The sequence below is a fragment of the Eschrichtius robustus genome, chromosome 1 (assembly GCF_028021215.1).
Source record: "Eschrichtius robustus isolate mEscRob2 chromosome 1, mEscRob2.pri, whole genome shotgun sequence".
Taxonomy (NCBI): Eukaryota; Metazoa; Chordata; class Mammalia; order Artiodactyla; family Eschrichtiidae; genus Eschrichtius; species Eschrichtius robustus.
In genome coordinates, this window is record NC_090824.1 from 39,982,432 (window position 1) to 40,009,200 (window position 26,769).

Here is a 26,769-nt window from a genome sequence, read left to right on the forward strand (position 1 = left end):
AGAAGATTAAGAAATATCTGTGCCAGACCCTCTTGGTGCCTTCACAGGAGCCCTCTTCCCTCTCCACTGACAACAGAAGCCCAGTTCTGAGCCCAATGCTAAATGGACTATAGAGTGTCCTGCCCCAGGGGATAAGTCAAGGTTGATGCGAGCCAATCATGATAAAGCAGCTTATCTTGACTAGATATTTTCTCTTCCAGCCTCCTTTGCAGCTCAGGGTGAGCCTGTAACTCAGGTCTAGGAAAGATTTTTCTCTCCTTGATAAAAGGAGAGTGGTCCATGAAGCCCTTCTGCCTCTGTCCCCCGAGCTTCCTGCTTTGGATGCTGTCATATGAGGTGTGATGTTTAGGGCCGTGGCAAATACCTTGAGACCCACGGGGAAGAGATGTCTGATGTCACTGAGCAACTAATCTAACCCTAACATTGCTACTGTCAGACTTCCCAAGAAAAAAGTCTGTACTAATAAACTAAACTCATCCTTTCTGTCTATTGTGTAAACCACTGTCAGTCACATATTCTGTTAACTGCAGCCAAAAGCATTCCTAATTGCACAACATGATGGGATAGACAGAATCCCACAATCAGTCCATAGAATCAAGCAGAGGGTCCTAGACTGAGGCCAGAAGCAATGCCTTGGGACATTATAAATCAAGGTGCCCCCTTCGGGCCTATCCTGGTCTGAACTCTTTTCCCCGGGTCAGAACCAGTTCAGCATTTAGCAACAGAGCTGAGGTTAACGTCACCAAAATAAGCAGCCCATGACATTTACTGTATTCTTAGACTTCTGTAACCTTCACTCTGCTAGAGAAGACTTAACGTATGAAGACGTTTTCAATCTTAGGACACACAACCCTCAAAGTGATCCTTCTCCAGGACAGCATGAAAGGAAGGAAGCAGTTAGCTCATTGGTTCTGGTCATCAGAAGTCACTGGATACTTCAAATGACCCTACCTTAGGAGTCCATCCCCCAAAAGTTTCTAATACTCTACTTTATGAAACCTTCAACATCTGTGATCTCAGCTTTTGAAGAAAGGAGGCCACTGAGGCAGTGAATGTGGGTCATACTTACGGGGGTCTGAAAGCAGCAAAACAACTGAGTGAGGAAGGGGTGATTGCGGGCCAAAGACAGGATCCTTTTCTCTGTCATGGTGCACTCCACATCATCATCTTGCAGAATCACGTCCTTCTTTAGCACCTTCACGGCATAGAGGTCTCCTGTTTCTTTTATTCTTGCAAGCATCACCTATGGCAAAGCAGGAGGAGGGAGCGTGAGAACTCGTGCAGCTCTTAGGGTGTGGCCTCGTCTGGGGCAGAAGGCAGACGGCACGTGGGAAACGGGCATGTGTATACATACATGCACAGGCAAACAACATACATGCAGCAGGCGTCCTTTAACCACCCAAACACTTGGAGCCAAGACTCACCTTCCCAAAGCTGCCCTTCCCCAGTACTCGGATGAACTCAAAGTTGTTGATCCCAAGTCGGTTGGAAGAATTAACCCCAATGCCATTTCCTTCTTTGATGCTCTCCTTTCCTTGTCGTCTTAGGGTTGATCTGGAAACAAGATTCTGCAAAGAAGAGTAGGAATACATTGAGTCAGAAATCACAGTGCAGCATGAAGCATTTATGGATGAAGAAGACCTTACTTGCAGCTTCAACCCTCAATGCAACACATGGGGAAAGATCAATACAGCTTGACATGTGAGATCAGGTTCTGCCACTCAAAACTGCTTCAGCACCAACTCCTGATCTGTGCTTACTGTATTTGGGTCAGAATCATTTAAACTATATCTAAGCCACCGAGTTTCAGTTTGTGCTCAAATGGGAGTATATAGAAAATGTCTCAGTCTGGTCCACCTGATTTCTTGCGGTGGCTTTCTACAGGGTGGGCGAAGTTCCAAGAGCGCCACCTGGTGTCCATGTCCTGCAAATAACAGCTTTCACAACTGCTCGGAGAATTGAGCACCACTCCACACCAAGAATGAATGAAGCAACATTTTCATATACAATATTTTAAATTATAAAAGAGAAACAAAAGTTAATGTAAATATATGAAGGGTAAGATTGACAATACCTATAATCTCATCAGCCCTCCTCAAAAAACAAAAAATAGAAACATACATATACACACATCTATCTTTACACTTAATTTAAAAAAATACAATAAAATTGTTGTTTCATAACACAAGTTTTAATTTAACATTTTTCCATGCATATTATCCATATCTCTAAATGTCCTTCAAGAACATGAGTTTCAAAAAGCTGTCCAATATTCCATTTTATGGATATATCACAATTGATTCACTAATTCCCGGTATTGGAAATACAGATTATCTCCCATTTTTCACTAGTATAGATAACACACAGTGACCACACTTGCATGCAAATCTTCAAATCAGGGTGATTAGGAGTCTAGGCTCTCAAGCAGGTTGCCTGGGTTCAAATCACAGCTCTACAACCTAACCCTGTGACCGTGGACAAGTCACCTACCTCTCTGTGCCTCAGTTTCCTCTTCTAACAAAGGGGATGTTATAGTACCTGCAACAGGGGTTGTTATGAGGAGTAAATGAATAACTGCACTTAAAGCACTTAGACCAGTGCCTGGCACATTCCATAAACCTAAGCTGTGTTGTCATCTTTATCAACACGATCATCCTCACCGTCATCGTCCATTTTCTTAAGATAACTTTCTGGAAAGGGAATTCTTTGGGCCAGTGTGTTAATTTTGAAGACTTCTGATACATGGTCAACTTGCCCTCCAGAAAGGTTAACCACCAACCCAATGAGCGCTCCCGGTTCACCACATAGAACCAGAAGTAGGTGTGGCCTCTTCGGGGAGTTCTCTAGCCCCATCCCACTAGTACAAGACTCATCCCAGGGAGGGTGCTACCTAAAGACAAGGTGACGTGCAGATGTCTACCTTGGGATATTTATAAGACAAGCTACCACCAGATGAGAGACAAAAAGCCTGACATCCTGGAGAATTTGACCTATTTAGCTAAAAAAAAAAAGCTTATCTGAGGCAACTTCTAAGCAATGTTTGTAATAAACAGCTGGACAATACCCTGAAACTGCAAGGATTTTTCTTACTCAACCCAGTGAAACAGTGATTGAAGATATAAAATGGATCACCTTTAAATACCGATTATTTTAATGGTTTCTCCTCTAGATTTCTGATCATAAATTTCTCAAAGATGGAAAAATTTTACCAGCTTGAATCTCACTTCCTCCACTCAAATACTTCCGCTGCCAGAAAACTCTAAATCCAGTGTTTCTCAATCTTTTTTTGTTTGTTTGTTTAACCCATTCTTCTCTTTTGATAGACTAAAGATGTCTCTCTTTAATGCTGTACTGTCAGCTAACAGGGAATTTGGGTTTTCTCACTATTAAGTATCAGAACATGAAAGACACTTGGTTCAAGTGACAAGTGGCGCCGCCCATTCCTAGAGGTTGTGCCACATGGCTCAGCTTATTTCCATGGTATTTCAGAAGCCCTGGGCCAGGCCGAAATCCCTAACCTACACTCTTCAGGGACAGCTGTCCCATGCACTGGAAATCCCCCTCACGGTATAGCACCCTGCCTGTCTGTCCACAAGAAAGACACACAGACTTGAAGGACTTTGCCAACGCCTTCCTGAAATCAAGAAATGCAATGTCAATCCAAGCCCCTGCTTTACCAGGCGGGGCCCTGCGGTGAAAAGGAAATGGGGTGGTTAGTGATGACACTGTTTGGATAACCAAGAACCTGACAGTGATTGCACTTCCCTTCCTAAGTGCCCAGAGATATTTGACAGTTAAGTCTAGAATTTTCCTGAACCCGGCATCAAGCTACACATTTCAGAAGCCTCAGCCATAACCATGGCTCTTTCCCAATTCTCAGCAGACCACAGCCAGGAAGGTGGCAATAGGATGTGGGCCTGGGATGTGTCTGAAGCGCTAATGGACAACAGCAGGTGGGGGAGGGTCACTCAGGGCGGTGGCAGGACAAAACACGTGCACGGCGACTGACATGCTCCACCCACTCCCGAGAGCCGAGAGGAAGGAACTCCTGTCTGTGGCTGGACTTGAGATAAATTCACGATCCATAAACAAGTACTATGCAACTGCTGGATTCCAGGCCTGTGGAGAACATCAGCTCTTTAAGTTCAACCCCTTCAGAGAGAAGGAAGCAAAGGCCCATAGTTACTGGTCAACTGCACTGCCGGGGGCCCCGACAAGAGCAGAACCGAGGACCCTGGATTCCAGGCTTTTCACCAGACCACAATGACAGGAAGCTATTTTTTAAAAAAAAAATCCCTTTTCTGCTTCTTGCTATATCTGCACGCTCATTATTTCTTGTTATATAATTGTATATAGAACCTTATTTGTGGAACAAAATGCTCTTTAAAAATGCAATAAATCTATTTATTGTATTTGCCGAGACTAGGAACTTTGATTATGCCACACACAATACTAGGGCTCGCCACATCTGAACAACTTCTAAGTTACAAAATATGAAAATAGCAAAGTCTCACCGAGGTGGGAGAAATACTTCCGGGTTGGAGGCCCATTCCTGCCAGAGTCTTGGCCAGCTCCGCCGCATTCACTCCGCAGTTTGGGGCCACGTTCGCCTGACATCGAATGTGTACATTCATTTTACATACTGGATGGAAGAGGAAAAGGGAATCCACATTCAGAAAGGAGCCACGTCAACATGTGCTGTGAAAGAGAGCTGTGATAACCTGAAAGACTGTGACTGAGGAATTGCACAGGCTGAATAATGATATCTTCTCATCAAGTTCAACTGACACCCACAACGATCCCTGAGTGTAAGTAAATCCCTGATTTTCTCTATTTCTGTTTTGTGCAGAAGCAGTAAGCCTGGCATACGGAAGAATAATACATTTCAAATTTCTTTTTGTTTTCACTATGACTTGATGCAAGACATTCACCTAAATCATATTTTAAAAGTCACCACTGATTTCCCAGCATGATTCAATACAGAGATCAAAACATTCATCACGGCAACGGCTCACTCGATTAAATAACAAGGAAACGTGCCAGCCGACTTTATGCCATTCCTTGTAACTCTCACTAAAAGGTAGCAATCTAACAGCCACATGTAGATGGCTGTTCAGACAGGATGGAACTGGTGTTTCTGAGAGGAAAGCCTCTAAGTAAAGCTTTCTTTCTGAGCACTGTCTTTGGGTGGCCCTCACAGCACAGAACACGGCATCCTGTGCAGCAGCTGTATTTCTCAGTGCTTGCAGCCTGTGGCTTCATGGGTGACAAAAAGCAACGTTTTTAAAGGTCAAGGCAAGTGGCAGTTGGAAGAGGAGAGCAAAGCAAGCTAAGCTCCTGGGGCACAGGAAGCTGACTTGGGGTGATGAAAGACCCGAGGTTTAATCAGCACAGAGTTCTGACACGGTTTCTTGACACGGGCCCTGCCGATCGGAGGCAGGGATAAAGCAGCGTAAGATGCGTTGAGGTGTGTCAGCCCATCTTTGGAAGCATACACAGAGCCAGGTTTCGTGGTGCCTGAAGTTATGCAATTTAGGGTTGCCCTCTTTAAGAAAAAGAGCACTTCATCAAGTAGAGAACTTGGAAGGTACCTTGCAAGGGAGGAGCTCCAAGGCTTAAGCTTCATTAGATTCCTAGGAAATCCACCTCTCTCAGCAAGGCTGGTACGGAGACATACAAGCCTGCGGTGGCCTTTCTAAAGCTCCACGTGACAATAAAAGCAAAAATGATAGGAGCTGGAACACTGCAGGCGTGCTACCCTCAGCACCACCGGGGACAAGTGCAATGCAGATGAACCCCACCCATGGCTCTGCCTGTCAGCAACAACCATACGAAAGCAGAAAGGGGCTTTCACACTAGAAACCCACACCTGGGTGACACCATCCAGCTAATGATCAAGCAGTGCCTGAAACAAAGCTACATGTGAGCTGGCTGCTGTTTTGGTTGAAAAAGAATTATTTCATGAAATATCTATGAAATAAGAATAATTAAATGGTGCTCTGGAGAAATAAAAGAATTTGCCTTTCTTAAAGACAAGTGACTAGCCCCTTTTTGTTAATAGAAGCAGGTCTGGTTAAGTCCAGGCAGCCAGTGGAAGTTGTCCAGTTGTACTGACATGAACTCTGCCTCCGCTCGTGACTCAGAATGTGTCTCAGGCTTCAGGCTGAAACTCACATGTATTTCAGCAGAGGACAGTGCACCCCACCACAGCCAGATTGTTACAGCAACACTCAAGGAGAGATGGCTCCAGGTCAACAGCCCCTCAACTCCTAACAGGACAGCGACCAGCCCCCATATCCTTATCCTCTGCTGAGGCAAAAGCTCCAAACTCAGGCTCCACTGGACATTGTTGTTGAAGTGCATGCCCTCGCGCGGCCAAAGCTGAAGTGTCCTTCGTTCCACCTACTCTCTGATCTCTATCAAGCTCTTTGAGAGGACACAGGGTGGACTGAGTTATGCTTTTATCACTCAATTCCTGCTTATTTCTGGTGAGGTGATCAAACCAACTCTCCTGCTAGTTCTTACTCATAACTCAACCTTCTCTGCTGGCCACCTCACCTCCTACCACCTTCCATTTCTGACCAGATCCCATTTTTTCCTCTTTCAAATATCTATGGAAATACACAATGACTAGCCTGTACTCAGTACTAAATAGAGGATAGCCAGCAGGCTAGCTAACTAGACGGGACATTTCATTTAGCAAGTGAGAAAACATTCCATGGTTAGGAAATCTGTGGATCACATGTAACTCTCTTTACGTGCCTGACAAGGGACACATACATATAGAGAGAGCCACTAAGATGTTCATTTACAAGGTATCTAAAACCATCTGTCCTAGGTCAGATTCTGAACTGCAGAATGCTGAAAGCTCGCAGCAAGGTGTTCTCATGAGAAAGTGGATACCAGGCACCCCAGAATCTCACTTTTACACTGAAGTCCTTGTCGCATTATCCCCCAGAGCAGGGAGCCACAGTGATCACAGAACGTTGGCACCTTGTAGTTGTGGACGCTGAACTTGTGTGGGATGTTGATTCCGAACCTCTGCTCAGCAATCTGTAGCAAGGAAACAGGAGGACGAGAGCTGAAATTCCATACCCACACCTTTTGTGAAAACTGCAACAGGAGCCCACCAAATGCAAAGTGTTACTATGACACCTGAGATGTGTATACTATTACTGCCCAGCCACGATGAATTACCCAGGCCTTACCACGCAGACGAAGCACATTTCCCAGTGAACAAGACTGGACAGAAATGTGTGGTGTACATTAAACTGTCCACCATCTTGGGAGATTAATAGAAATTTAAATATTCATTTCACCTTTTATATTCAATTGGCCGTGTTTCTCTCCCGGCCAATTCCTCACACCCATGGCTATTTCCTAGAACCTTTTAACTTCAGGATTCAACAAGTCTTTTATAGGCAACATACACTTGCTATCACCACAAGTTCTTCCAGAAATTGTATCATGAGGATGGGGTGACACCCAGAGGACAGGGAACCACAGAAGGAATTTATTCCAAAGTGGGTGATCTTATTCAGCCCTTCCAGCCTCTGCCTGTCTTTGTATTTTGATATCTGAGTGCAAAGATTCTGCTTTTATCTCACAGACGATCACTTCTCAGGATCAGGTGAAATCTCACATACTGTTTCCAGCAAATAGTTAAATTAGGCATATGCTCTATAGTCTATATCACAGTTTGAAGCAATAACAACAGAGCCACACATAACAAGTAGTGGGGCAATATTACTCCTCTTGAAACTTTTCTGGCCTCTTTCTCATAAAAGAAAGTACACATGCCTCTGTGTGTACTCTATAGCAATCCTGGGTGTATACTGTAAAGAATCATCAAGTTCCAGAGTCGGACTCTTCAATGCATCTGTAAATCCACTGCTAACTGTTGGTAATACTCCAACTGCCTTCTACCTTTAGAATTTAGAATGTACGCCCACCTCAGCTGGATGCAATGCTAATGGCAAGAGTGATGTTCAAGCCTTTATGTATAGATATAGATCCTCCCTAAAATTCCTCGAGAGGCTGGAGGGGGCCAAAAGTCACTTTATTTAGGAAGTGCAATTTACAGTTAACAACATACTTACCATATCAATTCTATCTTGTAGTATTGATACTATTTTAGGTCTGAGGCTGGGAGAGAAGCTAGCTAGCAGAGGCTGGATTCTACATTCAAATCCCAGTCATCTGACGCCAAACTCAGGGAACTTTCCATGTCTCCAAATCTCTCTTCAAATTAGTAGAACTGATCCCTAGAGCTTTTACCCAGCTGATCACTAATGGAGTCATCTCAAGGACAGGTCAAGCTATGCAAGTATAGAAATACAAATGCCATAATATAAAAAGGAGAGAAATTTCAATTCTGATACCACCATTGGCTTCAAGGAGTGTGGAAGGGAATTGGGAATGAGAAGGAGGAAGAAAAAGACAGAGGGAAGGAGGGAGAGAGAGAGAGACAGAGAAAGAGAGACAGAGGCAGAGAGAGGGGGAGAGAGAGCGAGCAAGAGAGAATGTGCATGCATGAGCTCATGCAGGCACTTAATCAGCAAACTGCTATCTTACCTTTGAATCCACTTTGTTAATATTGTTTTGGCAGGTGCAGGCTGTAACAATTAGATGATGGCAGCGCTTGTGGACGACACAGGTGCACACTAGGAAATTAAATCCAGTGATTATACATTTATTGGAGGCACCAGGCCATTGTGGCTTGATTTAGATGGTGGGCCCACATGATGGCAGCCAGTGTTCCCGTTCTTCCTATATTCCTTACCACCACCCTAACTCAGGCCTTTGCTCACGCTTGAACTGTTCATACTCAGGTCCGGAACTAATGTCATCCTTCCTGGCTTTACTCCTTCCTGCCCCAACCTCCAGAGGAATCATCTCACAGTATATGATTCTGGTCACCTCAGGCCCATAATCTAAAGCATTCAATCGTGTCTCACAGTCAAGTCAAACTAGAGCTGAAATTTCCCAGATAGGTTTCAGGCTCTCCCAAGCCCACCCCAGGCTAACCTGTCACCTTTCTTTTCTGGGGGCTCTTTGTTCCACTAAAAACTAGACTAGGTGCTCTTCCTGGAGCAAGTCTTCACCCTCCCCAACACACTGTCCATGCCCCTCTCAATCCCTGGGGTATCTTCTTTTCCTATCACTTCACTAAACCTTAAATGTAAAACAAAGCACGACTTTAAAAAATGTCTCTTCTATGAAAATATACTCCCGATGGCTCCCCTTCTAGACTGAAACTCTCTCCTACAACCTCTAGCTGGCCTCCCTCATTTCAGATCTTCCACATACAACCTCTAATGTCCTCAGGATTCCTAGCCAGCATGATGACTTGAACAAAGTAGGCATTCATTAAGTATTTGAAGAATGACCCAATCAATTGCTTGAATAGTTAGAACTTTCTAAATAACATTTTTTTCATTTTCATTCAGATAACTGATAGAGTACAGAGTCCAGTTTCCATTAAAGGATGAACATGTGCAATGAAGCAATATGAAAATACACATCATTTTTAAGATCTTTCAAGACATATGGAAGTTTCTAGGATTAAATACATAAAGACAGATGACATGTCAGCAAGTAGCACTATAATCTAAAACAAATCTAGCTTTCATCAGATTGAATTCTCAGGAGAACCAAACTGAAAGTGCCCAGAGAACTGGTCTTTTTATATGAGGGAATCCTTCACATAGAAAAATCTTATATTCCAAGGCATTTGTTTTTTTCACAGTCAGCTTGGCTACAGGTTTATCAATTTTATTGACCTTTTTGGAGAATTATTGATAGCTTTTGGTTTTGTGGATTTTTAAAATTGTTTTCCTAATTTCAATTTCACTGTTTTCCACTCTATTTTTGTTATTTATTTTCCGCTGCTCACTTTAGGCTTAAATTTCTCTCCTTTTTAAGGTGGAAACTTAGATGATTGATTTTTGACCTTTATTCTTTTCTAATATATGCATTTAATACTCTAAATTTTCCTCTGAGCACTGCTTTCACTGCCTCCCACAAATTTTGATAAATTGTATTTTCATTTGATTTAAAATATTTTTTATTTCCTCTTGAGCCTTCTTTGACCCATGTGCTTTTTAGAATATGTAGCTTAATCTTCAAATATTTGGAGGTGCTTGAGCTATCTTTTTGTTATTGATTTCTAGTTTAATTCCACTGTGGTCTGAGAAGATACTTTTTATGATTTCTATTCTTTTATATTTGTTATGTTTTGTTTCAATGTCCCAGAATGTGGTCTGTGTTGGTAAATGCTCCTAGTAAGCTTGAGAAGAATGTGTGTTCTGCTGCTCTTAGATGGAGAATTCTATAAATGTCAATTTGATCAAGTTGTGATAGTGCTGTTTAGGTCAACTATATTCTTACTGATTTTCTGCCTGCTGGATCTATCAATTGCTGAGATATTAAATAAAATTAAATCCAACTATAATAGTGGATTTGTTTATATCTCCTTGCAGTTCTATCAGTTTTTGCTTTAAGTATTTTGACACCCTGTTATTAGGCACATATATGCTAAAGATTTTTATGTCTTCTTGGAAAACTGACTCCTTTTATCATTACATAATGCCCTTCCTTATCCTTTATAACTTTCCTTGTTCTGAAGTCTGCTTTAATCTGTTTGCTTTTGATTAGTTTTAGCATGATTGGTATATCCTTCCAACTAGGCATGTGGTTTTATATCCCTTTGCAAGATGTGAACAAATTAGTGTCCACATGTCTCCTGACCAGTGTTCTTTCCTGGTCCTTTAACAGGTGGCCCACTGAAAATCAGCTCTTCAAATATCCTGGCACTACAGGCCATGGTAGAAGAAATAAACTAAAAAAACAACAGATACGTCACAAATCATGTATTTTTAAACTCAAAAAATGTAATCTTGTTTACCAAGAGGTTCTCAAGTTACCTTTGTATGCATGAGATGGACAGTGCATACCCCTGTGCTGGAGAGGTCCAAGCCAAAAAGTGACATTGATTCTGACCTGTGAACTATGCTCTCATTTGGGGCTGAAATTGATAGCATAAGGTCAATTATTGTTGTCATATCAATTCAGTTTTTCCTAAATTTGAGAACTCAGTAGAATTGTTCATACATATTAAAGTCAAAATTGCATCCAAATGTATGTCTTATTCCATTCTTCTAAGGGAAATAATGTTTTACTTCCCCTCCTTCAGAAGAGAAGGTGGGATTTCTTTATTTACCTAGTTTACCATAGGTTACCACTCTAGGATAGGTAGTACTATTTTACCAACAATCTGTAGGGTGTAAATTAAGATAATAGGTACCATACAGACAAACCATGAGATGATGCTCAAGTTAATGATGAGGGAGGCCCAAATAAAAGAAAAGTCCAATCCAGCCTGGCTAAACCTCCAGATTAAGGAGTCTTCTTTTACTCCTTCCTTTTTTATTTCATTCCAACTCTTCTGGAACACCAATTGAGGTTATCTTAGAATTGTGAAAATCAAAATAAATTGAATGGATAATAACTTACAAGACCATTAACAGCCTAACTTTGAACATTCTCACATTTAACTAAATTCAGAAAATCAAAAAAGCAACTTGGATAATAGCTTCTATTTCCAATTCAGGTAAAGAGAAATCAGCATTGTGCTACTTCTCACCCCTATAGACAAGGGGATTGTAAAAAACCAAAAATTTATCTTCAAGACTCAAGGGTCTTGCTCACAAAATCGCATTACCTTTTAGTATGTTCATGATCCTGCAGAGACAAAACTTTAAACAACTAAACTTATATAGGTATCCTGAATTCAGGAATAAAAACAGCCCCTCTACTTTGTCTACAAAAAGACATGGCTAAAATTTAACCAAAACTAAAGGGTTATAATTCTATGGGGGTCTCATTTGACCTACAGAGAGTTATTTATCAAAATATTAATGGAATGTATCCTGTTTCCTCTTGGTATAATCACTTTTTAACACAGGAACAAGATTAAACATAGTTTTAAAATGTTTTCTTACCTTGGCATTGATAACCCTGTTTCCCAAATACACCCCTGTTCAAGACAATAGAGAAAAAAGAAACCATTAGTCAAATATTTCAGCAACAATGTTCCTATAATTACAGTACTTAAGGAAAACAAATTTCATCCTCTGGTCCTTTATAAAAAACACAATTTCAGAGAAGCAGCAGAGATAATGTTCTTTTTGAGCCCTTTTTTGTTACCACAAGACAAGAAGGAAATTGATGAGTTAGAATGCTCCGAATCACCAACAGGTGAGTTTGGCAATTCTCATTCTACCCACCACTGTGGCAATCCCCCAAGTCCTCAGTGAAAATAAACCCTCCTCTGTGTGTATGACTGAGCCTTTGCCTGAAGTGTCACTTTACTGCCTTATTGATCATTCTCTCTCACATACACATAAATACATGCAGAGGGTGAAGTAAACAGATGCAGATATACATATGGATGTAAACAGGTGAGTCCACTCCAGCTGCCTGACCTGAGGCATCTTCCATCTTCCCTGTGCCCACATCACCCTGAGTCCACTGGGGAGCAGAAGTGCGGCCACAATATGCCCATCATGCCCACAGCTTCCATCTCTGTCTCTCCCTAATACAGTCTCTGGGTGATGGTGATATGATTCTCATTGTTATTAACAAAAACCACATTTTACTAAGCCAGTAGGATATGCCAGGCAATGAGCCAAGCAGCTGACGTGTACCATCTCATTTAATCCTCACAAAAGCCACATGAGGTAGCACATATAATAGGATAGCCTAGAGCACAGATCCTGAAGCTGGATGGCCTGGATGTGATTTGGGGCAAGTTGTTTTAACTACTTTGAGTCACTGTTTCTTAATATATAAAAAGTTATAATAATAACAGTACCTACTTTATAAGGTTATCATGAAGATAAAAAGTGTTGATAATGTAAAATACTTAGAACAGTACCTGGCACTCTAAGTGCATATAAAAGTTTATTATGTAAATAAAATAAAATTATTGTCTCTGTTTTGCAAATGAGGAGACACTGATGGGTTATATAGCTTGTCTAGGTTCACACATCTAGTTGGTGATGAGACTGAATGCCAGAGTCCATGTGCTTAATCATATATATATATATGTATGTATATATATAAAACACATATACCACTATTTTAAGTGTGTGTGCATGTGTGTGTGTGTGCGTGTGTGTGTGTTTCACAAGGCCAGTTAGGTGGGAGTTAAAGTTTCCTTGGTAGAAAAAAATTTGGTGAAATTATCAAGTAAGTTTCCATTAAGAACGTTAGTTGAGATCACAGGTTGCCACCACAAATGCCTACGGGGCAGGCAGGTCACGTAAAGGAGGGAAGCCAAATGGTGTGACATGAAATAAAACAGCAACAGACAGTTACCCTTCTGGTCAGGCAAATCCAGTGAGAGGTGGGTCTATGGCTAACTGGAGCATGCAAAGAAGAAAAATGGGCTCAAAGTTGCCAGAGATGCTAATTTTTTCATTAAAAAATGGAATAGGAACCTCCTCCTAAAGACTACAGTTTTAGGTTTCATACATATCGACAGCCAGTTTAGGGCCTTTGGTTTAGACAAGACTCTACTTTTACTTTCTTTCATATTTTTTTTTTTATTGTGTACAAATTTAATGTCTTATTTCTTTTTAAAATTTATTTTATTGAAGTATAGTTGATTTACAATGTTGTGTTAGTTTCTGGTGCATAGCAAAGTGATTCATTTTATATATATACATAAATATGTATATATATATATATATATGTTCTTTTTCAGATTCTTTTCCATTATATGTTATTACAAGATATTGAATACAGTTGCCTGTGTTATACAGTAGGTCCTTGTTGTTCATCTGTTTTATATATAGTAGTATGTATCTGTTAATCCCAAATCCCTAATTTATCCCTACCCCCACCTTCTGCCTTTGGTAAGCATAAATTTGTTTTCTATGTCTGTGAGTCTATTTCTGTTTTGTAAATAAGTTCCTTTATATCATTTTTTTAGATTCCACATGATATCATATGATATTTGTGAGGGGATGGAAAAAGGTATTCCACGCAAATGGAAATCAAAAGAAAGCTGGAGCAGCAATACTTGTATCAGATAAAATAGACTTTAAAATAAACACTGTTTCAAGAGACAAAGAAGGACACTACATAATGATCAAGGGATCAGTCCAAGAAGATATAACAAATGTAAATATATATGCACCCAACATAGGAGCGCCTTAATACATAAGGCAAATATTAACAGATATAAAAGGAGTTATCAACAGTAACACAATAATAGTAGGGGACTTTAACATCCCACTTACATCAATGGACAGATCATCCAGACAGAAAATCAATAAGGAAACACAGGCCTTAAATGATACATTAGACCAAATGATATTTATTGATATTTATAGAGCATTTCACCCAAAAAGCAGCAGAATACACATTCTTTTCAAGTGCACATGGAACATTCTTCTTGATAGATCACATGCTAGGCCACAAAACAAGCCTCAGTAAATATAAGAAAAGTGAAATATCAACCATATATTCCAACCACAGCACTATGAAATTAGAAGTCAACTACAAGAAAAAATACTGCAAAAAACACAAACAGATGGAGGCTAAACAGTATGCTACTAAACAACCAATGGATCACTGAAGAGATCAAAGAGGAAATTTAAAAAAATACCTAGAGACAAATGAAAATGAAAACATGACAATCCAAAACCTATGGGACATGAGACTTCCCTGGTGGCACAGTGGTTGAGAATCCGCCTGTCAATGCAGGGGACATGGGTTCGATCCCTGGTCCAGGAAGATGCCACATGCCATGGAGCAGCTAAGCCTGTGCGCCACAACTACTGAGCCTGTGCTCTAGAGTCCGTGAGCCACAACGACTGAGCCCAAGCCACAACTACTGAAGCCTGCGCGCCTAGAGCCCATGCTCCACAACAAGAGAAGCCACCGCAATGAGAAGCCCGCGCACCACAATGAAGAGTAGCCCCCGCTCGCCGCAACTAAAAGAAAGCCTGTGCACAGCAACGAAGACCCAACACAGCCAAAAATAAATGAATATTAAAAAAAAAAAAAACACCTATGGGACACAGCCAAAGCAGTTCTAAGAAGGAAGTTTATAGTGATACAAGCTTACCTCAGAAAACAAGAAAAATCTCAATAAACAACCTAAACTTACACCTAAAACAACTAGAGAAAGAAGAACAAACAAAACCCAAAGTTAGTAGAAGGAAGGAAATCATAAAGATCAGAACAGAAATAAGTGAAATAGAGACTAAAAAAGCAACAGAAAAGATAAATGAAACTAAAAGCTGGTTCTTCAAAAAGATTAAAAAAGATTGATAAACCTTTAGCCAGACTCATCCAGGAAAAATAGACAGAGGGCCCAAATCAATAAAATCAGAAATGAAAAACGAGAAGTTACCACAGACACCACAGAAATACAAAGGATCATAAGAGACTACTACGAGCAACTATAATGCCAATAAAACGGACAACCTAGAAGAAATGGACAAATTCTTAGAAAGGTACAATCTCCCAAGATGGAACCAGGAAGAAACAGAAAATATGAACAGACCAATTACCAGTACTGAAATTGAATCAGTAATTTAAAAGCTCTCAACAAACAAAAGTTCAGGATCAGATGGCTTCACAGGTGAATTCTACCAAACATTTAGACAAGAGTTAACACCTACCCTTCTGAAACTATTCCAAAAAATTGCAGAGAAAGGAAGACTTCCGAATTCATTCTGTGAGGCCACCATCACCCTGATACCAAAACTAGACAAAGATATCACAAAAAAAGAAAATTACAGGCCAATATCACTGATAAACATAGATGCAAAAATCCTCAATAAAATACTAGCAAACAGATTCCAATAGTACTTTAAAAGGATCATAGACAAGACCATATTCTTGATTAAAAAGGCCAGAAACACAAACTAAGCCTGCATTCTGACTGTTAAAAGGTATAAAATCTAATGTAATCACAAAAACCCCCACAAAACACAAAGTAACTTATCAATACTCAGAAATGAATCTGAATCAAGTGTTTCTGCCTTAAACAAAATGACTGAAGTTTGCAACAAAAACAAAGATCTCCTTTTATGCTGCAGATATGAGAGTGTGTTTCTTCTTCCTGAGAAGGGTGTGTATGTGTATGTTTTGTGCATGTGAGGGTATTTCTTCCTTCTCTCTGCAAATAAATATGTTTAATGTTGCCTCTAATTGAAGATAACTATTACTTAAATTTATTTTACATTATAGATTTGCCACTTGAGTAACATGTATAGTAAGATACTGCCCCAAATCATCTAGAATTTCTCAACTATTAATTATCTTGATTCTTAAATGCCAGGGATTATAGTATGTGATCACTGAAAGCTGTTACCTTTGTCTACATACTATAAGGCTGAAGACTACTGTATGTTTAGTTTACTTGCAACAATTAATTCATAAGTCATCATGTGATTCATTCCTTCTTAGAGAAATACTGTTGATATTTCTTTCCTCCTTAGGGATAGGTCATCTATTAACTGATTAGCCTCTCTCTCTAATTAGTGCTTTTTAACCAGTTCATGATTCATTAGCACTTTTACCAAAATGATTGGCAAAAGAAATAACAAATAAAACTTAATCTGTAAATTGTGTAATTTTTTTGTTGGGGATTAAAATTTCTAGGTCAACATATTAGAGTAAGAGGAAAAAAATCAGATTCTAAAACAATTCTTAATAATCATGCTTTCTCCTGAAATCACACACAACCAGAAGAAATCTCAGCTCTTGGGAGGAGAGAAGCCAGGGAACCTCTTACCAGATAAACTCCCTGCAGTGAGAGCAGTAGGTGGGCTGCCTCAGGTATGTGGCCATGAACTTATGTCCGTTGATCTGGTGGACTCGCCTTCGCATAGCCCTTTGGCGCTTCCTGGTAAAATGTTTGAAGATTCGGTCTCTCTGGAGAGTAGCTGTATATTAAAAGAAGGGAAAAAAGAATCATGTGTAATGAACCTACCTGCACCTAATGTATGAGAAAGTTTGATAGTTCAAATACTCCCCAAATTACTTTTTTCTTTCTTCAAGATGTAAAACACCCCAGAAAATCATCATGTTTTGTTAGACATATGTGAACCCTGGGATTCCCAATTGCCTAGTTATAACTGGCTATCTTGGGCCAGTCTCCCCCAGAACAGAGCATGGGTTCCCCAGAGTTCCGATGCTCCAGTATGTGACAGCAGCATGGTCTTGCCGTCCCTGTCCAGCTGTCTGGGACCTCAGGTTCACCGACTGGCTGCAGTGACCGGCTGGCAAACAGGGCTCCTCATTACTCCCCTTTCATTCTGCTGTCCTCACAAACTTAGTGAGGGAACTGCCCCCAACACAGTGAGAGCCCTGCCCCAAAGCATCAGTTCCAGCACCACCTCTGTTAACTTGGAAGAGGTAGAAATTAACTGGGAATACACTCAGAGTTCCTTTTCTAATTTCATATTTTAAAAGTAGTGCCTCCTAATCTGAAGACTCTAAAAACTGTGCACCATTTAAAGATCATAAATGATATCTTCCACCTAACTGTTCTAGAACTTTTCCAATGTATGCAGAGGCTTGTGATTATAAAATAAAGATTCCTTCTTCAATGATGCTTTTAAATGAATCACTGCTCCAAAGGAAACTAAAGGAATCATGCAAGAATAATCTGCTAATAAATTTTAAAACCTGGAAGAAATAGAAGATTTCCATGTAAATACATGGTCAAAATTAGTCACATAAACCAAACAGTTTAATTTTTTAGAAGGAATTGATAACGTTTTTAAAGGACTACCTCTAATTCTGAAGGATTCATTTTATGTAGACTTTTCCCAGTAGCAATATACTCAAATAACCAGAAACTTCTATACTATCCAGAATTATCTTAAAAAGAAGAACTCACTATGACCAAGTGGGAATTTTCTCAGGAGCATAACAATGGGCATATTATTACAAAATCTATTATAGCTTATTCTATTAATAGGTGAAAGAATAAGTATGACAGTTTCAATAGATGTTTAAAAGGCACTTGATAAAATTTAACTTGTAATCCAATAAAAAATTCTTTTGAAAGAGTAAAAGATTGTCTCTTTAACATGACCAACACACATTTTCACAGGTCAGAAGCATCAGACTGAATGGTAAATGTTAACAAAAGTCCTGTGACAGTTAAGAACGAATAAGACTAATTATCACCACTATTATTTAATATTATTCTGAAAGTACTCGCCAAAGTTGTTAGAAATGAAACAAAAGATCAAACTATTAGGAAAAGGTGGCAAAGAGACCATTATTTGAAGTTGTTTAATGTATGACTAGAAAACTCAGGAGAATTCAGCCTAATCTATTAAAAAAATGAGTTCAGTGTGATGGACGATAATAAATCATTAAAAGTCAAGGTATTTAGTATATCAAAAGAGCCAATTAGAATAAGTTAAAAAATCCCATTCATACAACCAAAAAAACCCAAATTATCTAGGAAATAATTTATCAGAAGTGCAAGATTTATATGAAAAAAAGACTATAAAACCAACTGAAGGGTATGAAAAGATAAGTAAAAATGAAGTTCTTAAATTGGAACACTCAATACTACAAAGCTGTCAATTCTATCTAAACTAATGTCTAAATTCAACAAAATTTCAATCAACATTCCCAAAGGATGTTTTTAAATTTGACAATTTTTTTCAAGGTTTATTTGGTACCATTTATTTTAAAACTGTCCCAAAATTTCAATGAGGGAGGACCTGCTCTACATGTTAAAACATATTATAAAATTACGATAATTTAAACAGTGCTCTACCCCCTCAAGAAAAGTCCAAAACTAGAAATCAATTTGGCTGAAAGAGAATATGGTTCAAGTCAGTGGGAAAAGATGGATTATTCAATAAGTGGTGTTTAGACAACTAGGTGGCCTTTTGGAAAATATCTTTACCTCACTCCTTACACCCAAATAATCTCAGATAAATGTTGAGGTGGAAATTATAGAAAGAAAGAAAACATGGGGAAAAAAATACAATCCTAGGAATGGGATGAGGATAACAAATTTCTACAGCCATAAAAGATCCACAGATTTGCAATCTATGAAATTTAAAGTCCTACTTGTCAATAGACACAAAACAAAGTTAAAGCAAACTGGGAAGAAAAGGATTTGCAACATGTGACAAAGTGTTACTATTTATAATATGTATAAATCATTAAGAAAAGAGGATAAACAATCTAGTAAAAAAGAGGCAGAGGAAGTGAACAGGCAATTCATAAAATTATAAATGCAAATAGACAATAAACATGCCAAGATGTCCAATCCTATCCAAGACAGACATGTAAGAACTGCAAGGTAAATGACATTTTACCTCTTAAGTTGGCAAATACTTACAAAGGTAGTTAACATGCCCACTCTTACTACAGTGTAGGGAAATCGGCACCTCCAGCCTCTGCTGGTAGGAGCATAAACTGGTCTCTAGTCCTCGCCCCACCATCCTCTGGCTGTATTTACCCTGCTAAGCCTCAGTGTTCCCATCTATAAACCAGGTAGTGCCTTCCTCCTTGGTTTTTTCCAAGGACTGAATGAGATAATGCATTAGAAACGTTTTGCCCAGAGCTAGGCACATGGTCACATTCAACACGTAGTTATTTCAAGAATGATTTCTTTCGGTGACCAATTTGACAAATACCTGTCAAAGTATTTATTCCAGTTTTATTGAGAAATAATTGACATAACTTCACTGTGTAAGTTTAAGGTGTACAAGCATGATGGTCTGATTTACAAATATTTACAAATATATGATTACCACAATAGGTTCAGCTAACATTCACCTTCTCATATAGATACAATAAAAAGAAAGAAGAAAAGGAAATATATATTTTCTCCTTGTGATAAGAACTCTTAGGATTTATTCTCAACTTTCCTATATATCATACATCAATGTTAGCTGTGGTTATCATGTTGTATACATTACATCCCTAGTACTTACTTATCTTATAACCAGAAGTTTATACCTTTTGACCACCTTCCTCCAATTCCTCCTCCCCCTACACTCGGCCTCTGGTAACCACAAATCTGATCTGTTTTTCTGTGAATTGGTTGTTTTGTTTTTCCTGTTTGTTTTTTACATCATACAGTATTTGTTTTTCTCTGACTTATTTCACTTAGCATAATGCCTTCAAGGTCCATCCTTGTTGACGTAAATGGTAAGACTTCCTCATTTTTTTAATAGCTGACTAATATTCCATTGTGTATATATATCACAACTTCTTTATCCATTCATCCATTGATAGACACAGGTTGTTTCTATATCTTGGCTATTGTAAACAATGCTGCTATGAACATGGGGGTGCAGATATCTTTTCGAGTTAGTGTTTTTGTGACCTTTGTCCAAGTGTTATGTGCATTTCCTTTCATGCAACAATTCAACTTCTAGGATTTGTTTTCTACAAGAAACACCAGAAAGCAGGAATATATGCTATATAGATATCAATCATTATATTCTTTTTAACAGTAAAAATTAGGGTCAATATAAGAAATCTCAAAGAATAAAATGTAGAAATAGTCCAAATAAACATTGCTAAGATACCAATTCTTCAGAGGCTCTAGCATGGTTAAAATTGTACCTGCTTCAGGTTTTGTTTTGGGGTGTGTGTGTGTAAGTAACATCTTTGGCAAGCAGCCCAATTACTATCATTCTCAGGTTTCCCATCTATCTAAAGAAGATGAAAAATATACCTTTGTCCTCAGCGCTATGGGGATAGTGCCATAATCAATATTCCTGAGAGGTTCTTACAATTTTGGATAAGGGTCACATAAGAACAGAAGTCACTCTACTGTACTGCTCTCTTCCCCAATACTTCTAGAAGCCATTTAGTAACCACAAAATAGATTTTAATGTTCCTTTGTTGACAGATGATGAAAGTTAGCCTAATGATAACACCCTACACCTGATCTACATTATCACCAACCTAAGAACCAGCTCAGTACTGGCCAAAGCAAAATTTGTATTGAATTACTAAACACTTATCACATCTAAATGCAAATTAAATTCTCCCTGGGGGTCTAATTACCAATAATTTACTTACTTAATCCCTTAATACTATAAAGATTGGTTAAAAGGTCAGCTCACTTGCAGTTTTAATATTTCATGAATTGAGTCTTTTTTTCCCCCTCAACAGCTATTACCATTGCAGTAATGTGACCTATGAATTTTCCAGGTGATTTGTTATAGCTGCAAGGACACAGGAAGAAACTGCTTGTAGTTGTCTACCAAGTCGGTCATCCCCTAATGCCTTCGCTCCTGCCTTTCACCCCTCCTGGAATGTTCTTCCTTCCTTTTTTTTTTTTTTTTTTTTTAACTAGCTAACTTAGACTTTCCTGTGTGCCTCAGAGCCTAAGGCAAATCCTGAATCAGAGTGAAATGCTTCTCCCCTCTGTTTCCACAGCAACCTGGGAGCACACCTCCATCTTTTCCCTTATCCCAGGAAACTAGGGGTTATGTCTCCTTCACCTCCTATACCCAGGTGCCTCATAAGACCTCATACGTGGTCATTCTTCACTAAACTTCACTCTTCCCTTTTCTCTATTCTTTTGCACATGTGCCTCTTTTTGTTTAAAAAGCAAACACACACTCACCCACACCTCAGAATTTGCAAGAAATTTAAGTCATGTAAGTAAACTGGGGCCCCCATGGCTTCATATGGCTTTCCCTATCACCATTCTTTTGCCGGCTGCCCTGACCAGGAAGAAAGAACTCTGGGACTTAACTCTGTTCCCCAGAGCACAGACTCAACCCCCATTTGACAATCAGGGTGCAGAGGGAGCTTCCTCATTGTTCGCATGGCCTCCTGTTGACTTAGGACTGAGTTAGAAGGGCTAAAAAAGACGATTTAATCCTGTTGTGCCTGAAACCACCCTGGGCTTTGAGAAACCTTTCAGATCACGTGTTAGTTGAACACATCAAGCAATCCTAACACGCTCTGCAGCCAAAACTTGCATCACAACCTCTGTTTTGCTCTTGAGGTGCTCAATGCCTCTAAGTAAATAGGAAGCTGGCTCAGTGCCCCAGAGTGGAAACTCACATTCCAGTCTCAGGGGGTGGGCAGGTCTGGAGCCCTGATCTGCCTTACCCAGGAGTTGGTTTTGCCAAGCCCTCCCAACCACAGGGTGGAGAATAATTCTGTCAAATGTAACGAAGGTTAACTAGTCTGAAATAAAATTATATTTCATAAAATCTGATTGTCATCCCACACACTCTTTCAGAACTTGAGAAGGCACAAGTGAGTAGGAGCCACTCCAGGGTAAGTTTCCATCGCAGAAAGTTGTGCTGGTCTGAAACTTGTGCTGCTGATGTGAGGCTTTGCCAGGGAGGAGTGGCTCTCTGAAGTCTCTGTCAAACTGTCTAAACTTGATCTAAAAATAGTAAATATTTCATCCTTTTTAGTCTTCTGCTCTCCCTACCTGAATTTAAGGCTTTATATACCAGACATAGACATCTGTATTTGAAAGTACTTCTGAAACATTCTGATGTGAGTCAAAAAAGCATAGTTCCAAGTTTCCAAATGACTGTAAGCATGTTAAATCAGAAAGAGAAATCTATGGCACTTTTTAATATTTAGAATTACTGATATAAAACATATAAAGGAAATACCTCTGATCTAGTGTAGAACGCAATTTACGTTGTATTTGCTCAGCAGCAAAAGCACTTAGTTTACTAAAATCTGTGGCTGGTCTTCAAGGGGTGGTGCAGAGGAGGTCATGCAGCCTTTATATATGGCAGGCAGGAGAGTGTGGTGGGTGAGCGCTTGGAATCTGGAGCCCAGCTGGGAATCCTGCTTCTTCCCCTTATAAACTGGGTGACCTTGGGCAACTTGTTTTGTCTCCTATGCCTCAGTTTCCTCATTTGTAGAACATGAAGGGCTAGAGAACTCTCCTCAAAGGGCCATTTTGAGGACTTGCTGAGATAATAAGTGTAACATAATTAGAAAAATACCTAGCAGGTGGCAACTAAGTGTTATCTATTATACTTGTTGTTAAAATTCTTACTTTAGAGTTCAAGAAATAGAAGGGATTTTTAATCCAATCACCTAATTGCCTCGAAGAAGAATCAATACCTAGGAAACCATTACCTAGAAGTTCAACAACGTGCTCAAGGCTCATCTAGTAGCTAGCTAGCACCAGAACTACCCCCGGAATCCTCCACTCTTGATTTTATCCCAGGACCATATGGTTAACACCATCCTGCACTTTGTCCTTTATTAACATTATTAACATTGGGTCTCCTAGAATCTCCTAGAATCAATTGGGTCTCTCCCCTGGAAAGTAACAAATTTTCTGGTGAGGAAACAGAAACTAACAGGAAGGTTAAGTGAGGTCAGGCAGCCAATGATAGAAGTGGGGACGCCAGACCCTGTTTACTATGTTGAACTACTGAGCAATGTTATCAGACGTCTTTTTTCTTCTTCCTGAGATATTCATTTTATCATGTGTGCACTTGGGAGGGGATAACTGTGGGAAAAACAAACAGGAAAGCCTTAGTGTTGACCAAAAGTTACTAGTCAAGAAAGATCCAGAGAGTGTTATGTTGTTAATGTCTCTAAAATACAAAATATCCTTGAAAGGTAATGCGATAAGGTAGTGAGAGAATTTTGCTTAGTATTATCCAATATACTGAATAAGCAACCACATGATCACAGAACTGTGTGATAAAGAATGATGTTTAAGAACTTACACTTAGATGATTCCTGAGACAATAGTGATAATAAAAGAACAATTAGCACACGTATTAAGCAAATACATAACTTAAATGAGTCTTTACAACAAGTACACACAACCAATGGGTGAGAGCGTTTATTGGTTGTTGAGTGAAGAGAGAATCACAGGAGTTGTGTACCTAGTCGTCTGATTAATTAAGGAAGACTTCATAAATGGGTTGAGATTAGCAGTTGTTTGGAAGAGGAAGGAGAACCTGGTGAACCAGGATAGGGAGAGGATTCCAGGAGTTTATGCCAGCACCAGTCACAATGGCTGTGACAAACAGTGTTGGTATTAAAAATGGCAAGCAAAAGCCCCCAAATGGCACTGAGCAGAACAGAATCTTCTGTTTTTTGAAAAGAGCTGAATCATATGACTCATAGTTATTTCTAAATTCAGATAGAATGATTCAACTCAATGTAGTATGAGACCTGACTCTTCAGGAGCCATACACAGGTGTTTCTCAGGGACTTGGCTTCCTCTGAGGAAGCCCAGCCTACAAACGCATCTACCATCGTGCAAACTCATGGGGATGACTATCACTGGAAAGAGGAGGAGAGAAAAACTATTTGCTACTAGATTGACCCTCTCACAGAGGACCCGTGGCTCATAGCATCATGAAAGCTGAGCCCATTCTCACCCATCCCCACCTAACCCTCCAGTCTCCTCTGTCAGCAGAAAGAGGAGCAGAACAGAGGTCCTGGATGCGGCCATCAGAAATGGTACCCAAGTTCCATCAGGAGCCTTGGGAAAGGCCTCTCACCCCACTGTTGTAAGAGCCCTGATCTCCCATCGTCCCATAACCTCCTTCTTAACTTCACCCCTTGTATCTACGAGTACTGTCCAAAGTACAAACTCTCTCCTCAGCCCTGAAGCAAGGGACCTTGGCTCCAACAACATCTGGTTCCTCTCACTCCACAATTTCTTCTTAGTCTCCCTCACCAGCTATTCTCTTCCACCCCATGTTTTAAACATGTGTGTGTCCCAAGGTTCTTTGTACACCATTCTTCTGGTCTTTCAGGGCACTCATCTCCTCCAAGACTTCAAAAGATCTCTTGACTTCCAACAATTGCCTATGCACTGAGGACTCGCAAATCTGCAGCTCTAGCTCTGGCTTCTAACTACTAAACTTGTTTCTAAGTAACTTCTCAGTAACTCTTCAAGACATCCCCAAAGTACCTAAAACTTGACATTTGTAGGCTGACCCCTCTTCCCCAACCTCTTGAACCCAGGTTTCTTCCTAGATAATAGTACCACTATGCTTGGAGTCATCCAGAAAAAGAAGAAAAAAAAAAAAAAAACAAAACAGCGTAGAGATGTCTTCAGGTCCTTCTTCTCCATCCACAACAAATTGATCGTCAAGTTCTACTAAGCCTTCTATGATCTGACTGGGTATCTCCCTCCCATGCTCATTGGGTATAGTTAGTTCATGCCTTCTTCCTCTCATCTGGACTGTGAAATAGTTTCCTAACGAGTCTCCCTGCATAAGTTTGCTCCCCTCTGAAATCCATCCTTCATCCAACCAGTTATGTGTATGAAATACAAATAATTCACAGTGTATGTGAATCTCCTGCATGGAAATCAGGCTTACTATAGTTGTCCTATTTGAACCATAGTAAGGTAGTAGGGGGTATATTTTCCCCAAAGGGTGGTGCTTCCACTGTCCAACATCTGAGAGAAAGTTGAGTCCTAAGACAGCAAAAAGACTTTCAAGTGGGCCTTAGTCAGGTGGGAGACTAGTCTTTCCCCCAGTCCTCAATTTCTGGGGTCTGGACCTGAGGTACCAGGAATGGGGCATCCACAAGGCTCTGCAGAGAAAGACTGAGGTAGGCTAGGAGTAAGCCCAGTAGTAATGGGCTTGGAGGACCAGGATTCCTTTCATTAGGAACCCAGCAGATCTTATACTCCTCCACTAAGTCTGTTTAGTAGATACCAATGTTGACTTCCCTAACCCCACACCCATAGTTCTCAGGAACCCATCAAATCTTCTCCTCCCTTTCATGCTGCCACCTGGGTTCCTTCAGGGATCTCTAAGAGTTGGCAGAACATCCTCAAGGGGCAAGGAACCCGGGATATTTATCCTCCAGCTCCCATCTGACATTGGTTAATGGCTGCTTCAAGGAAAGGGAACATTAATTCTCCAGCATTTCTAGCCCTTCTTTGTGGGCTGAGAGGAAATATGGGTGGGTCATTCATAGCATCTACCACAGAATGAATTCATACTTAGCCTGGTTCTGACTTCTTATTTATATTTTGCTGCCATATATATTTCCTAACAAGCTGCTGTGGAATGAGATGAAGTATAACTAGAAAATTCTTACAATAATAATCTGTGACTATTATTGTGCCTACTCTTTTCTGCACATACAATTTAATGACATAAATTTCCTCTTGTTCCCTATGACAAATGCAAGGATCCTACAATGACTCACTGCAAAAAATGGTAAGGATTTCTACCCTGTGATTCTACAAATATTTTATCTCCCCCCACTGATTTCATCTGTCCATAGATTTCCAGCAGCCACTTCCTCATTCTTCAGTTTTTTTTAAATGAAAATTAAACATTGCTCAGTGGATCATTAACCATCAGCTTTCAGGATGAGCAGGAAACATGTTTCTGTTCCATCAAATTTGTATTGGATCCTTGGAGGTATGTCCCTATCATCACTCTGTCATCCTAACTACCTGGAAAATATCTCAAAATGGCATTATCCACAACTCCAAGCTTAAGTTAGATAAAGTATCTTGGTTTTATATGCTTAAAAACTGAAGCATTTTCCAGTTATCTGGCAATTTTTCTTTTATCCTTCATTACTAAATTTAACTGGAGAGAAAATGCCCCACTCATGGTATCTCCTGTCCCTTTGATAACCTTCTGAACTTAAGAGGATAATGAAGCCATGATGTGGTTTCACTTGTCAGAGCAGAGGCAGCATATAAAAGTGTCTTCTTGCTCTTTCATTATAGTTGTTTATAAAGATAATATATGGTCACTAGAGAAAATGCAAATG

General features: G+C 39.8%; 1 protein-coding gene across 1 annotated transcript in view; it reads right to left on the reverse strand.

The window, feature by feature from the left end:
* Positions 1–26,769, reverse strand: part of PRKCH (protein kinase C eta) — a 219,793-nt gene that overhangs the window by 85,608 nt on the left and 107,416 nt on the right. The window contains exons 3-9 of the mRNA XM_068544432.1: positions 16,814–16,964; positions 12,003–12,037; positions 8,575–8,663; positions 6,924–7,053; positions 4,515–4,642; positions 1,425–1,568; positions 1,070–1,243 (exon numbers count right to left, since the gene is read on the reverse strand). Of these exons, the coding sequence (XP_068400533.1) occupies positions 1,070–1,243; positions 1,425–1,568; positions 4,515–4,642; positions 6,924–7,053; positions 8,575–8,663; positions 12,003–12,037; positions 16,814–16,964 (851 nt within the window). The remainder of the gene's footprint in view (positions 1–1,069; positions 1,244–1,424; positions 1,569–4,514; positions 4,643–6,923; positions 7,054–8,574; positions 8,664–12,002; positions 12,038–16,813; positions 16,965–26,769) is intronic.